We start from the raw sequence: 14,258 nt of genomic DNA, 5'->3' as shown, positions 1-14,258 counted from the left end.
GTTCCTAGACTTTTTCTGAAAAGTGGTCAAAATTAAGTTAAAGATCAATTTACATCTTGCTAATTTTTTAGAGGAAAAGAAAGCCTTCTATTTTAATGCTTATTCAATAAGGTTCTTTTTCTCTTCAAGAAAGACCTATAAATTTGTTTTATTTGCCACAATCTTATATACATATCAAAATTGGTTTTTGTTAAAAAAAATAAACAGATTTATTTATGCTAGATTTATTATGCTAGATTTTTAAATAGATCATACTTAGATATAAAAAATGATCATTTCTATAAACAATGATAAAAATCCATTTTTAAGCTAGAGAGTGTTGTATATTTTATTTGATCTGAATTGTGATCTATGATTATCATCAGAGGGAAATGTGATTTCTATAAACCAAAACAATCTTCTTACTGCTTTATTTCTCTAAGCCAAAGTTTCTAAAACATATGAGCCCAGTTCTGTCGCTTTCAAATGAATTATTTCCTTGATTCCGAATTCTGGTCACATATAATAGTACTTCATTATTACACACTAATCAAATTTACATTAAAAGCAATTTTTTATATACTTGTTCAAAAGTGATTTTTGAAGGTTTCTATTGATCAATGCACTAATTATTATATTTCAGAATTTACTCAATGTGACCTGACACATGACCAGAACAGCTCACAGGTATCAAGGTCAATCAGACTCACCTGCCCTCAGAGGCTGTACCCCAACACAACAGAGATACACCAGTACCTTCACGAACAGTATTAGCCAAGTCTGTAGGGGATTAGCAGCATAATATCAGCAGATCCAGGATAACACTAAATCACTGTAAGTCTCCTCACCATTTCACACATTTCTAATGTAAGCTATTTATTTTATAAAGTCTCGAAACAATCTTTATGCTTCTGTTTCAATAGCTAAGAGGTCTGTTGTTTTAAATCAAACATAAATAATCTAATGGGAAAAGAATGAATGTTTTGAGAAATAGTCAATGCAGAAAATATTTGCATAGAATTACATTGATGGGTACATTTTGCCTTGCAGTCCTTGCTTATAGGGACCTCCTGAGCCACTTTCAGGAAGCGAGTGTACGCATCGCCTGTGAAAGCAAAGGGGAAACAGCTTTAATGCAACAGAATTCTCCTGAAGTCTATGTTACCTTTACTACAAATACATTTTATAGAGTTGGTTTTTTATGTTTACTTGTATTAGGTGTGTTCCATCACCAAAAACACTGAGTAAAAACTCAATTTTGGACATCATAATTTTAATGGATTTATTGATAAGCGGTAACTGCCATTTATTGAGCACTTGCTATTCATTACAAGATACTGTTCTTACATGCATCCTTTCATTTCCACCACTCTGTGAGGAATTTTTTTTTATTTTACATGAAGAGACTAAAATGAAGACCAAGTAAGTAGCTTGCCTTGGGCAACACAGTTAGTAAGCAGCAGAATCTGGGCAGCACTCAAGTGTCTGGTTCTAGAACCCTGCCTTGAAACCACTCTGCCATCATTATTACAGGAACCCTCCTGAGCAATTCTTTTTTGTGACAATCAAAAATATTCACATAATTTGGCAACTTCTTAAGTTCCAATTTTGATATATGATGAGTTCTGGCTCATTACAGCCAGCCCTAGAGCCGAAGTCCTACTGAAGCCAAAAGCCTGCAGAGCTCACTAGGACATTCCTGGCCAACCAAGCTGGGGGCTAAAATGTGGGACCTCTGATGTTCACTCTAGCAGTGTCTCCCCTCCATGAAAGTCTTCTCTGCCTGTCACCCTCACTACCCGCTTCTACCATAGGGGATTGAATGTTATTCTTTTCATCATTTTTATCAGGACCTGAAATAGGATGAGAAGGCATGCCGGTCAGATTTGCATGTGACACCGGTAAGGATGGACAGTTAATATGCTGGATGATAGGTTGAGAATTCAAAGTGTCAATAATTCAAAATGTTCATAAACCAGAACCAACAAGAAGTAATCTAGCAGAAATATGTGTAGTTCTGCATTAGGGTCAAAAGCCAATTATATATGTATAAATGGGGAGCCCAGCTAGACTATAGTTTGTGTGAAAAATGCCCAAGTCATCAGATCACCCTTTTGCTTCAATAGAAATATAGATATTGATGTAGCTATTATGAAAACAAGCATATTTTAAAGCCATAGTAATAGAAATATTTTGAGATCAAGGTAGGTCATGTTTGCATAATCTCCATGCTGGCTTGACCCCTCTGGGGTTTTGTGTCCCCCTCTTGGCCAGGAAGCACTGGCAAAAATTCATGTCTAGGAGGAACGTTAAAGGAAATTGGAAGAATCTTATCTGGAGTGCAGTCTGGGGAAGATGTGAGAGCTATTCTCAAATATTTAAGGGCTGTTCAGTGGGGAGATTTGTGGTGTTAGAGAGTGCAGATCCCAGCCCATTGGGTGGTTATGATAGAAGACCAAACCTAGTTTTGTAAGCACAACAAATGTCTGCAAACTTCCAGTCCTGTAACAAACTTCCTGGGAAAGATACTAGTTGCCAATGTCTGGGAATGTTCACACAGAAGCTGAGTGAGTATCATCAGGGATGGTATAGGAGAGATTTCTGCTCAGACTAGGATGTGACAACCACTTGACATCTAAGACAAGTTTCAACTTTAAAATCCTATGATTGTCCTTTTGGTCACATTTTCCTCAGTGGTTGAAACACAAAATTCATTCAGACACTACAAGTTTTCCTCAAGTTTTCTAGGAATAGTCTGATGTCCCAAGAGCATAAGAAATACATGTAATCAGTCTTGAATGGAGGGAGTGTCTTTTTTTATGCCTCAATGGTCAGGTGAGGAAAGGTCAGGGGTTTCCTGCTCCTAGAATACTGTTCCTGGAGCTTATGAAACTCCTGGGTTAGAAATTCCCTCTACTCACTTTCCCTCTATCTTACTGATCTTAGCCTCTGGGAGAGGCTTAGGTAAAAATCAGCACCGATGTGATGATATGATGGCTGCTTCCAGTTACCCTTCATATCTATAAGCCTGAGGCAAAAGATCCCAAAGTACTTGTCGTCTAGGAAGAATTCTGGTTTTGTACTTTGCTTTTTCTATGAAGTTATCCCTTTATTTAATTAAAAAAATATTTTCCCTGGATACTTTCAACCAGACATGGTCACAGTTTTTATTATCCTGTTTATTCAATATTTGATCCAAAATTTTCCTTGAAAGGAAATAAAGATCATACCTCATCCTGGACATCAAGTTCTTCTTCAATCAACTCTGTTTCCATTAATTCAAGAGGATCTTTACAGTCTTGCATAAGGGTGATCTTAGCAAAGAGAACACAGAGAATATTTATTGGAAATATAATAGCATCAACAGATACTCCACTGAAAGTGATCTGAGGTTTTGCTGGTGCTTCTCACCTACAATCTACATACTTCAAAATTCATTTTAACTTTCTTGTTCTTCTATATTTCCAACTTGAGAATTTTCTCTATACCATTTTTTTTTCACATTCAAGTGTGAACAGGCTTAGTTCTCTACTGCTCAGCCTTTTCAGGTCTCTTTTCCAACCCCTGAAGTGTATGCCTCTTAACAAGTCACTCCATCTACCTAAATGATTCAACAGTGTTTTTATTTCCTTGGTGAAGCTAAGAGCACTTAGTACAGCATTGAGCATGCAGTGAATACCTAGTAAAGGGTTTGTGACTGATGACAAAAAACAATCCCAAGTTGGACCCCATGGAAAGTAATTTAGTTGGAAATTCCTATTGCCTATTGATGTCATAGCCACACTGCTTGAGCACTACAGGAGCAATAACAAGTTATGATGACCCCAGCTCCTCTTCCAGTCTTGAATTCTGGTGCCAGTAAAATGGAGAAGTGCTGTTTGGAGAATAACATAACTCTATGAGGGCCTCCCTGGTGGTGCAAGGGGCTGAGACACAGCCTGTGAAGCTGTCCGCAGCCACTGTGGCGCAAGTTCGATCCCCGGCCAGGGAGCTACCCTTATGGTGCAGCAGACCTCTCCTGTCTCACTCGCTGCTCCCCTCAGCAATGTATTTCGGTCTGTCTGCCTGTTCTGTTCTCTGCTCTGTCTCTGGTGAATCCTCTCACCCTCCACACCTTTGGCCTGTACCCCAGTTCTTGTATGTGCAAATAAATCTTTTAAAAAAAATAGCTCTATGTTGTTCACAAAACAAAGAAGTCACCTAAAGATGAATTTCTCAGAACTTATCCCCATTGTTCAGTGACACATGACCAAATAGGTCTTGGCTCTGGACACGGAGGGTACACAGAAGCACAAGTTTCCTGACCTGACGGGCAGGCAACTATCCAGTGAATCAGTAAGTGTATATTGCAAGCACTTTGTTATCTTTGGTCTAACTTTGGTCATGCTCAAAAAATCCACCCCAGTCATTCATGATGCGTCTCTGATTGTAAGCAAGCTTGAGGCTAACCCTGGGGGGCACTCTTGGTTAGTGTTTTGTGTGACATCATCCTTAAGACCTTGGATCAGAACAGGGAGTAAAAAAGTAACAAAATAACTATTTTCATGTTGGGAAAGAATTTGACACTTTGGTTTTCTTTTACTTTCAATGCAGGAGCATTATTGGAAACTTTATATAACCTTGCTTTGCTGTTTTACTTATGGGTTAGAAGGTTAAGTCAAAGATTTATGAGGTTTTAAAGATGAGAATCTTGCATATAAACTTTTTTTTTTCTTTTTTGAGCTCTGTGGTTGTATTACTTTTTCCTCTTTTGTATTTAAGATTCACAAGTTGTAACTAGGGCTAGTATTTTCCCCAACAGCATGAAGCAGAACAATCTCTGCGCTAACAATAGCTAAAAAGAACAATGTTCTATTGTTTTCTAAATTAGTTTTACTTTAAACATTAAATTCCAATCTAGAATAAGAATCTATTTGTACTAATTTTAGAAAAATAGAAAAGCAATTTCAAATACAGTAGACTCTTTTACTGGAACAATTACTATCGGTGCTATTTTTTTTTTTTTTACAAGCATTTGTTTTCGTTTCCCAAATTCACTGTGAGCAGTTCCATGGAAGACAAGTTTCTTATATCAGATTCACCAGTGTGCCACATCTGATGACCTAGACCAGAATGCTCAACTCACCTTTGTATTTGACAGGAGAATTGTTAGAACGAGGCCCAATGGAAAAAGAGGATCTATTTTATTTTGCAGGAAATAATTAACTTTGGGCCAATTAATGACTTTTAATTTTTCCCTCTTTTTCAAATATCACTTATGACCTAATGGATCCTATATATGACATTAAGAGTTTCCAGACCTCTGACAATTTAAATAACATTTGTATACACAAATCACAAAGAAACAAAGATTTAGTACCTACATTCTAAAAAGGCATTACAATTAATGCCAGCTTTTGTTAGTAAACCCACACATTGTAGAATTAAAATGCACTAGTACTACCAAGTGTAAAACTCATGCTAGTTTAGGAAAAATACATGTATAGGAAAGTAGAATGTTTACCGTTTCTAAAATGGAATCCTGAACATCTCGGGACTTAATCTGGTTCTGTAGGTGGAGGACAGCATCGTGGACCGTCAGAAAGAATATGTCCATCTTAATGCTATCATTAAAGAAACCACACTTCTCCAGCTTTTCTATTACAGAATCTTCAAAAGAAAGAGATACTCTTTAATTCATCTCTAGGAGAATATATTTTGTAATACCAACCAATATTAAGTTTTTGTAGCTCTTCCTTTTATAATAATATTTTTGTTCTGTAACCCTGCCCTAAAGTGATGGAGCTTCTTTTCTAGTAGCACAGGTTATACCAACACTGTTATAGTAGCAGCATTGTTTCCTGATTGTTTCCTCTTTTTGGGGGTACCCATGCCAGCTGCTCAAATTATAAATGGTTCACAGCTATGCTTTTCTATGGGGAATTTTCCTTAGCCAAGAGTTACAACCATAACCTTGAACAGTCTGCAGCCATTGACTCACTGATCTGGGGGCAAAAAGGCAGGCCCTCTTGCCTCAAGGAGGTTAACTATCTGGTGATTTTCCTGCTGTGCGCTCCCTATGAAATCATGTTAAGGTGGACTTCTGAAACCACATCTTTGTCCAGCTTCTTCCCCTGCCCTGTCCTACACCCCTCACTCCTTGTGAACTTTTCCAGAGAATACACTCTCAATAAATCACTGTGCAAGAATCCTTAGCTCAGGCTCTGCTTCTGGAGAACTCAGCGTCAACATTAGTATTTCCCCACACATATATACACACACACTCACACATAGATACAAACTCATACCCTGGAAGACCATCTAGTTCTAAGGGATCCAACTCATCGCCAGTTCTGTTTTCCCCATGCTAATTTCTCCCCATTGATCCCGAGCCATTATCAGGATTTAGGTTTCCATGAAGTACCAGCTTTATGGTAACTGGAAGTAATATCTTTCTAGGTTCAAACGAGCTCTCAGAGTGACTGCTTAGTGAGTAGAGTTCCTATTTATGGTGCTGAAAAATTTTGGAAGTAGATAGTTGTGATGAGTGCCGCACAACTTTGTCAATGTACTTAATGCCACCGAATTGAATACTGGAATGTGACTAATATGATAGATTTATATCATGTATCTTTTACCACAATACAAAAAATAGTAGTAAAGCATTTAGACATCATGTACCCACATTACAAGGTAGGAGAAAGGGCTTGGGGGAAAGTTAAAGAAATGTGCATATGTGTATTTACCTTGAAGTGATGCAAAATACACATTTACATCAATTCTTTGGAATTCCTTGACAATCTAGAAATTTAAAAAGAATTCATCATGAGTTACTTTATCTGTTCATAATTCAGTAGCATCCAGTTATTTGTTCAGGAGAAACTTCAGCACCTACATGGCTAATGAGGACTTTAAGAAAGGTTTCTTATTGGAAAATTCCATTATTGGAAAACAGAGGTTTTCAGGCCACAGTTAAAGCATGATAAGGGATGAGGTATCTCAGGAGGAAGCAACACCCAGCACTCAGTAGCACAGCAGTCTACTGTAGCACAGAGGTGCTCAAAAATATTTGTGGAAGGAAGGAAAGAAAGGAGCCCAGGAAGCACCCTAATATAACCCCTGCTGATTATAGACAAGAGTCTATATTTTGGAATGGAAGCAATATGGATGTGAATATGTGGTCACTAGATTCCAAGTGAAAACACTATCCCTTATTGCTTGCTTTCATATTCCATTTCTTTTATATTTTCAGAAAAATAAACATAATACATGTCAATATTTGCTGAGGGGCGACTATGCGCCAGACACTCTTCTAAACCAGATGATGATGATGATGATAGATAGATAGATAGATATAGATAGATATTATTTGCTAATTTAATTCTCAAAACAATAAGTAGTAAGTGAATTATTGTAAGCCTACAGCATACAATATCAATATTCCAAAATCAATTTTGTTTTTTGGGATGAACTTGTTAATATTAATTTCTCAGTCATTTCCATATCTATATAACACTGGGGGGTATATTTTCATAGCTCCATTTGTGCACACGCTTTAGTTATCCTCCACAAAACCCTTGCACCTATATCCTATTCCCTTCTTTCCCCTATTCTTTTCTCCCTACTTCTGTCTCATCCCCTCTGGTAACCAGTATATTTTTCACAGAGTCTAAGAATTATTTTTGTTGTGCTTTTCCAGTATATGTTCTTTGTTTCTTTATATTACACAAATAAGTGAAACCATCTGGTATCTGTCTTTCACTTTCTGACTTCATTTAGCACAGTCATCTTAAGATCCACCCATTTTGTCCTGAAAGGCACTAGTTCATCTTTTTATTTATTTATTTTTATTTTTTTATTTAAATATTTTATTTTATATAATTCTTACATCTTTTTTCATCTTTGCACAATGTATGCATTTTCATTTTGGTTATATTCTCCATACAATTGCACCTCCCCCCTAATTTTGACTCATAGATAGTAATATTATCTGGCAAGTAAAGACTGCTTTGCCTTTCCTTTTCCAATATGAATGTTCTTATTTATTTATTTATAGTTCCTAGTTTTCCTGATTAGAACTTCCAATACAATGTTGAATAGAAGTCGTAAGAGTGGATATCTTTGCTTATCCCTGATCTTAGGGGAGGGAAAGATTTAGTCTATACCATTAATTGTGATGTTAATTGTACATTTTTGGTTGATTCCACTTACTAGGTTAAGAAAGTTACCATCTTCTACTAGTTTCTTATCAGTTGGTTTTTTCGGATCAGAAGAAATTTTAGATTTTGTTAAGTGCTTTTTCCATAGTTATTAAGATAATCAAATAATTTCTTCTTTGACTCATTGGTTAGTTACAAATGTATTATTTAGTTTACAATTATTTGAAGATTTTCCAAATATCTGTTATTGATTTATAATATACTTCTACCATAGTCAGATAATACACTTATTATATGGCTTGAATCTTTTTTTTATTGTATTGAGACTTATTTTATGAATCAGAGAATGATTTATCTTAGTAAATCTTCCATGTGCACTTGCAAAAAAATGTATATTTTACTATTAAGTGGATTGATTCATAAATGCTAGTCAGCTAAAAAAAAAACCAATATGAAGTAGAGACCATCATTCTCTCTGTATTATAGATGAAGAAATTGAGGCACAGATAGATGAAGCATCGTGCCCCATTGTCATGCTGTCACTAAGTGGTAGACTGCAGGTAGTTTGGCTCCATAACCTATACTTTAAACAGACTGCACTCTATTGCAAGAACATTCTCTGAGAAAAATAAAAAGCCCATGCAATCACCTTTCTGCAAGACTTGGTAACCCATATCATTTTACTACTGTCAAAACTCCAAATCTATAACTCAAAACACTAGAACCTTACCGCTCGCAGTGATCTCACTCCAACCACATCCAAGAAAGACACAGCTCCACAATCAATCACGAGGCTGTGGATTGGCACTTTAGGAACATTCACTTTGACTGGAAGCTCAGAGTTCCAATCCACTTGAATCTCTATTTCCTTGGTTGGGATATCAAATTCTTCAGGATCTTCAATATCTTCATCAGGCTCAAAAGCATTATTTGATGAACCGATATCACTGATAATGCCATTCTAAACAGAGGAAACACTGCCAAGTTAATTATCAATGATTTGGGATGTCTTTTGCCAGTATACGACAAGCCTATAGCTAGCATCATCCTCAGCGGTGAAAAATTGAGCGCTTTTCCACTAAGATCTAGTAAAAGAGAAGGAAGTCCCCTTTCACCACTACTATTCAACATAGTATTGGAAGTCCTACTAGAGAAATTAGGATAGAAGATATAAAAGGAATCCAAATTGAGAAAGAAGAAGCAAAGTTGTCATCATTTGCAGACAACATAATAATATACATAAATAACTTTAAAGTTCTACACATTCTTCCTTGGTAAGCAAAACATCGATAGGGGGAGCTCTTAAGGAATGAGGTTTATTGACCTCAGCCCAAACTTTGATATTCTCTAAGAAGAAAAATGGAAGAGTAGAGGAACCAGGAAGCTCTTGATTTCTGGAAGATTGTGGAATTTGGCCCAAAGATACATTGGCAGGGCAAATTAAATAAAAGTTAGAGCTCTAAAAGTTTATGAGCTTACTGCCGTCTGTTGTGAGTAACTTTCTGGCATTAAATTAGTACTTGTTTTGTTCCTTTCAGTAAAAAGAAGGTTTATATCATGATAGAAAAAAAATCACACCCTGTGTTTCCAGGGAGCTCTGCTGATTTCATTTCATCCCCTCCCATTGCCTCTTGCCTACGAAAACAACTCAGCTGTTCAACATGCATATGGCATCTGCTTATACACATCTGGGTACGAAGTGGGTAGATTTAATTTTAGACTAACTGCTTTCATTCTCATCTGAGGTAGAATTTAAGAGGGTGGAGGGAAGATGTTGCCTTACCTTCGTTGCTCTCAATTTCCCTTTCTTGATGAGTTTCTGTATTTTCCTCAGTGCTTTCAACCTCTTATTATATACTCTAATGGCATCAAATCCAACCTTTGGAAATAAATGTCAAGTTACTTAGCAGTCTCAACTGTTAGGTCACACTTCCCTGCCCACCCAGAGATTCAGGGAAGACAGTAACATATCAAAGGCTCTAAGACAACATAAAACAGAACAACAAAATAATGACAACCTCTTCAGCTTTAAGTCTGTGTTTTCCAAATTTTGTTCACATCACAGAGCCCTTTTGTTATTGTAAAATCTATAAACATTCCTCTGAACCAGTTTGTCCTGGAGTTCACTTAGGAAATCACTGTTCTAGAGGCAAACCCCAACTGTGAAGCATAGTATGACATAGAGGACCAAAATTCCCTGCTTGTATTTTCTACTTCAACCATTTACCCTTCACTCCAAATGAACAACCCTGTCCCCTAATATGTGATCCCACCTTTTCTTCTCAGTTCACATAATTCCCAAATACCTGACCTCCTCTCCTTCCTTCTGCCCAACTGCAATCCAAAGTGTAATCCATCCAACTACTGCCCTTCCACGAACTCTTGCCACTGTCTACACTACCCATGCAGGACTCACATTCTGCCTGGAAATGTTGCTAGTGTTTCTGACTGGCATATTTATTGCTGCCTGGATTTTAATGTTTCTGTTACTTTGTATTTTTCCTGTCCCCAAAGAGGTGGTAAGGTATTTGAAAGCAAGGATGTTATTATTCTGAATGCCTACCACAGGAGGATAGGTTATAGTACCCTCTGCCCAGTTTGAGCTCAATAAATACCTGTAAAATGAATGAAATCTCAAAAATTATAAATACTTACTGTGGCCTTGATACATTTTTTAAAACCATCGACATTGCCATAAAAAATAGGACTAGAAAATCTAAGAATCTTCACTCCTTTTGGTTCTTCAATCTAGCATTAAAAAAAAAATCAGTGAGGTGAACAACTTCAGATCTCAAATAGTCAATTAATTTTCTGGCTATTCAACTAGAACTCAGTCACAGAGGAGCAGGGTAGCAGCCTTCAACTTTCCTTGAAAGGGAGGTTGAGAGGCAATAGGTCACTAAAATCCCTGGACCTGCAACATTCACTTGAAAGTGTAAGTAGGAAGGGCCTTGGGAAGCAGTTATTCAATCTTTTGATTTCTAGATAAAGAAATTGAGACTCAGAATGGTGACATGATTTGCCTTGAGTTCGTTTCACTGTTCATACCCTACATTTTTTGCTGATTTTTTTTTTTAAATAGGAAAAAAATGAAGGGAGGTTGCAGGTACTGGAGTCTGTGCTTGCTCTTACTCAGACACACAGTGGGCAGACCAAGGGAGAAGCACAGCATCAGAGAACTGTGGGCTTTTCTAATTTTTAGGAATCATGTTCATCTTAGTCCAGTTCCTCCCAATGAGAATATTGAGGCTGAGTAACTTAGGCAAAGTCTCCCCAAGCCAGAGCCAAGATTCCAGAACTCCCAAACATAGCTTAGGTTTCCCTGCCGCAGAGTCAAGGTTCCATAATGAGAACAACCAAGGTTGTACACAGTGAGAATTACTGTAGAAATAAATTAAGTAGTGATCATTGAAATTTCAGGTTCAGTGTCCAACATTTTTTTAACATTAAAATAAAATTAGGGGTCACCTTAATAGAAATATTTTTTGCCATTAAAAACTATTTTTTTCCTAAGTTACTGTTAGCTTAATTTTCTTTCTCAGCTTTTCATCTCTTTTCTGCTAGTGCTCATAAGCAATTTTATTTGTAGGCAATACAAACCCATCAGTGGCACATTTATTTTCTTGGTTGATTTCCTGTATTATATATTATTTCTTCCAGTTCGGACAGAGCAAATGTTAAGGTCCTCGGTGATAACAGAACATGAACGTCTCATGTTAGAATTGAATGTGGAAAATCATAAGGATTTTGGTTTCATAGAGGTTAAGAATTTGATTGCAGAGAAATAGATTTTTGCTTTTACTATTTAAATCACTTTAAATATTTATGTGTACATGAATTGGGCTCAGTGGGCATTTTGGATTTGTACATCATGTTTTTCATCAAGTTTGGGAGAATTTTGATATTTATCCAAATACTGTGTCTGTCATTTTCTCTCTTATTTTCTTTCGGGACTCACATTACATGTGTTGATGTACTTTATTTTGTTCTAGAGGTCTCTGAGGCTCTGTCCATTTCTTAACATGGAGATACAGCTGACATCTAACTATTATTAAAGTGTACAGCATAGAAATGATTCAAATGATATTTGTTTATATTGCAAAGTGATAACCACAGAAGTCTAGGCAACATCTGACACAATACATCGTTATAAACTTTTTCCTGTGATGAGATCTAGTATTCTTAGTAACTGATAATGTGCAATAACAGTATTATTACCTATAAATGCCATGCTGTACATGCAGCCCCGGATTTATTCACTGTGTAACTTTAACTTCTGACCCGTTTACCCTGAGAAATAGGATTTTGAATCTACTTTCAGATGTAATCGAATTACCTATTTAAAAAATTTACCTCTTAAAACGGCTTTACATAGATATTAAACTAACATGGACAGAATTCATATAAACCATGGACATCAGAGGGCACATCACGTCAAAAGTATTCATGACACTCCCAGTGGACTTCTAGACTTTCCTGACAAAAGCCCGCCTTTGGCTACTTTGTACCTAATAGGCTAAAAGAAAAATGTTCACCCCCTCAAAATGCAGGCCAGCAGACCCAAATTTAATAAGTGTCTCCCAAAGGCACTTACATTTTTGTAGTTCTTGGTACTTTTATAAATGTCTGTGCTAGGGATGCTTCCAAGGCTATTCCATGAGGGACTGAAAGAGGAAAAATCAAGATCAGAATTTTTTTGGAACAGGCATGCTTTGGAATAAAAAGTTAGAAGAAATAACAGATACGAAAGAGCCCATCATTCTGATGTGTGGACTCCGTCTTTATTGCAGATGACATTTTCCTGTAGCTAACTATGAAATGAACAGCTGGTGTTTGTGTGGAACTGGAAGAGAAAGGGAGAACTGTGACTCTTTTCTGATGACTGAGAAACCATGTGCATCATACACTCCCGGGTGTGGAGGATGAACAATGAGCGACCATACATGTTAATCTTCAGCATAACCCTAGGAGGTCAGCAGGATTACCCTCATTTGGCAGAGGCCAGGACAGACAGAGGCTCAGAGAATGAGGAATGGTCTGGAAGCAAGAGGCAGCACAATGTCTTTGTTTAACCCATGGGGCTTCAGTGCCTGGCACATACTTGTGAGCGACAACTACTTTCTGAAGAAGTATGGAGAGTGCAGTGGTCTAATTATTCTCATTTATAGAAATAGGAGCCTGGGAGAGACAGAAATGGGTCCTTCTCATTATCTAGAATGTTGATTTCCCATTTCTGATGCCATCAAATAATTGCTTGATTCTTCAAGTGTGACTAGGGACGCATGCTAAGTACAATTCCTGAAGAAAGAGTATCTGTTTGGGGTACTCTCAGCAATGTGCTCTTGGATCAGCCTAAATTACAGGAAATTAAATGCTGTGGAGGGTAACTGCTTTTCCTTGGCTAACAGTCTGTTTACAAAATCAGTGGCAAAAATGTGCCATTGATTTCTCCTTGGCTTACTTTGCCTTGCTGATTTTTTATTATTTTTTTTAAAGATTAATCTATTCATGCAAGCACTGGGGTACAGGTCAGAGGTGCAGGAGGGCAAGAGAATTCATCAGAGACAGAGTGGGGAGCAGAACAGGCAGACTGACTGAAATACACTGCTGAGGGGAGCAGCGGGCGAGACAGGAGAGGTCTCCTGCACCATGTGGGTATCTCCCTGGCTAGCCGGGAATTGAACCAGCACCGCAGAGGCTGCGGACAGCTTCACAGCACTGTGCTCAACCCGCTGCGCCACCCACTGCGCCACTGGGGAGGCCCACCATGCTGATTTTTTAATTGAAATCTCCTAAGCTCTATGGTGTCTGCAAGGTCCTCGCTCTTGCCATACCCACACCAGGAAAGGCAGACACAGAGGCCCACAGAACACTCCCAAGCAGCATCTTCTGAGGACAGTTTCTGAGTTGTTTCCCAGCAGCAAATCGGGCAATTTGGAAGCTTGTGAACTCTTCAGGCCCTTGAGCAACCATTTATGGCCCCCAAGGCAATAAACACCTTTTGCGTAGGTTCCAACATGCCAGGGTAGGGAGGGAGAAAAGAACAGGTTGCTAAAACAGGAAAGGTGTGCTCACGCTAAGTTGAGGACATTAATGTTTTTCCAGATTTCTTGTTCCTTCACGGACCAAGCACAAGCAGAG

General features: G+C 37.7%; 1 protein-coding gene across 2 annotated transcripts in view; it reads right to left on the bottom strand.

Annotated features, from left to right (window-relative positions):
* Positions 1-319: 319 nt before the first annotated feature.
* Positions 320-14,258, bottom strand: part of SLC26A4 (solute carrier family 26 member 4) — a 46,471-nt gene continuing 32,532 nt past the window's right edge. For both annotated transcript variants that reach the window (XM_054692551.1, XM_037511577.2), the window contains exons 14-21: positions 12,712-12,781; positions 10,773-10,865; positions 9,901-9,996; positions 8,848-9,078; positions 6,705-6,759; positions 5,483-5,628; positions 3,210-3,293; positions 320-1,084 (exon numbers count right to left, since the gene is read on the bottom strand). In XM_054692551.1, coding sequence (XP_054548526.1) covers positions 1,061-1,084; positions 3,210-3,293; positions 5,483-5,628; positions 6,705-6,759; positions 8,848-9,078; positions 9,901-9,996; positions 10,773-10,865; positions 12,712-12,781 — 799 coding nt within the window. In that variant the 3' untranslated portion in view covers positions 320-1,060. The remainder of the gene's footprint in view (positions 1,085-3,209; positions 3,294-5,482; positions 5,629-6,704; positions 6,760-8,847; positions 9,079-9,900; positions 9,997-10,772; positions 10,866-12,711; positions 12,782-14,258) is intronic.

The sequence above is a fragment of the Talpa occidentalis genome, unplaced genomic scaffold, assembly GCF_014898055.3.
Source record: "Talpa occidentalis isolate TD23 unplaced genomic scaffold, MPIMG_talOcc4v2.1, whole genome shotgun sequence".
NCBI lineage: Eukaryota > Metazoa > Chordata > Mammalia > Eulipotyphla > Talpidae > Talpa > Talpa occidentalis.
Note: the sequence above shows the minus strand (reverse complement) of the source record. Positions and strands in the feature narration are given on the sequence as shown.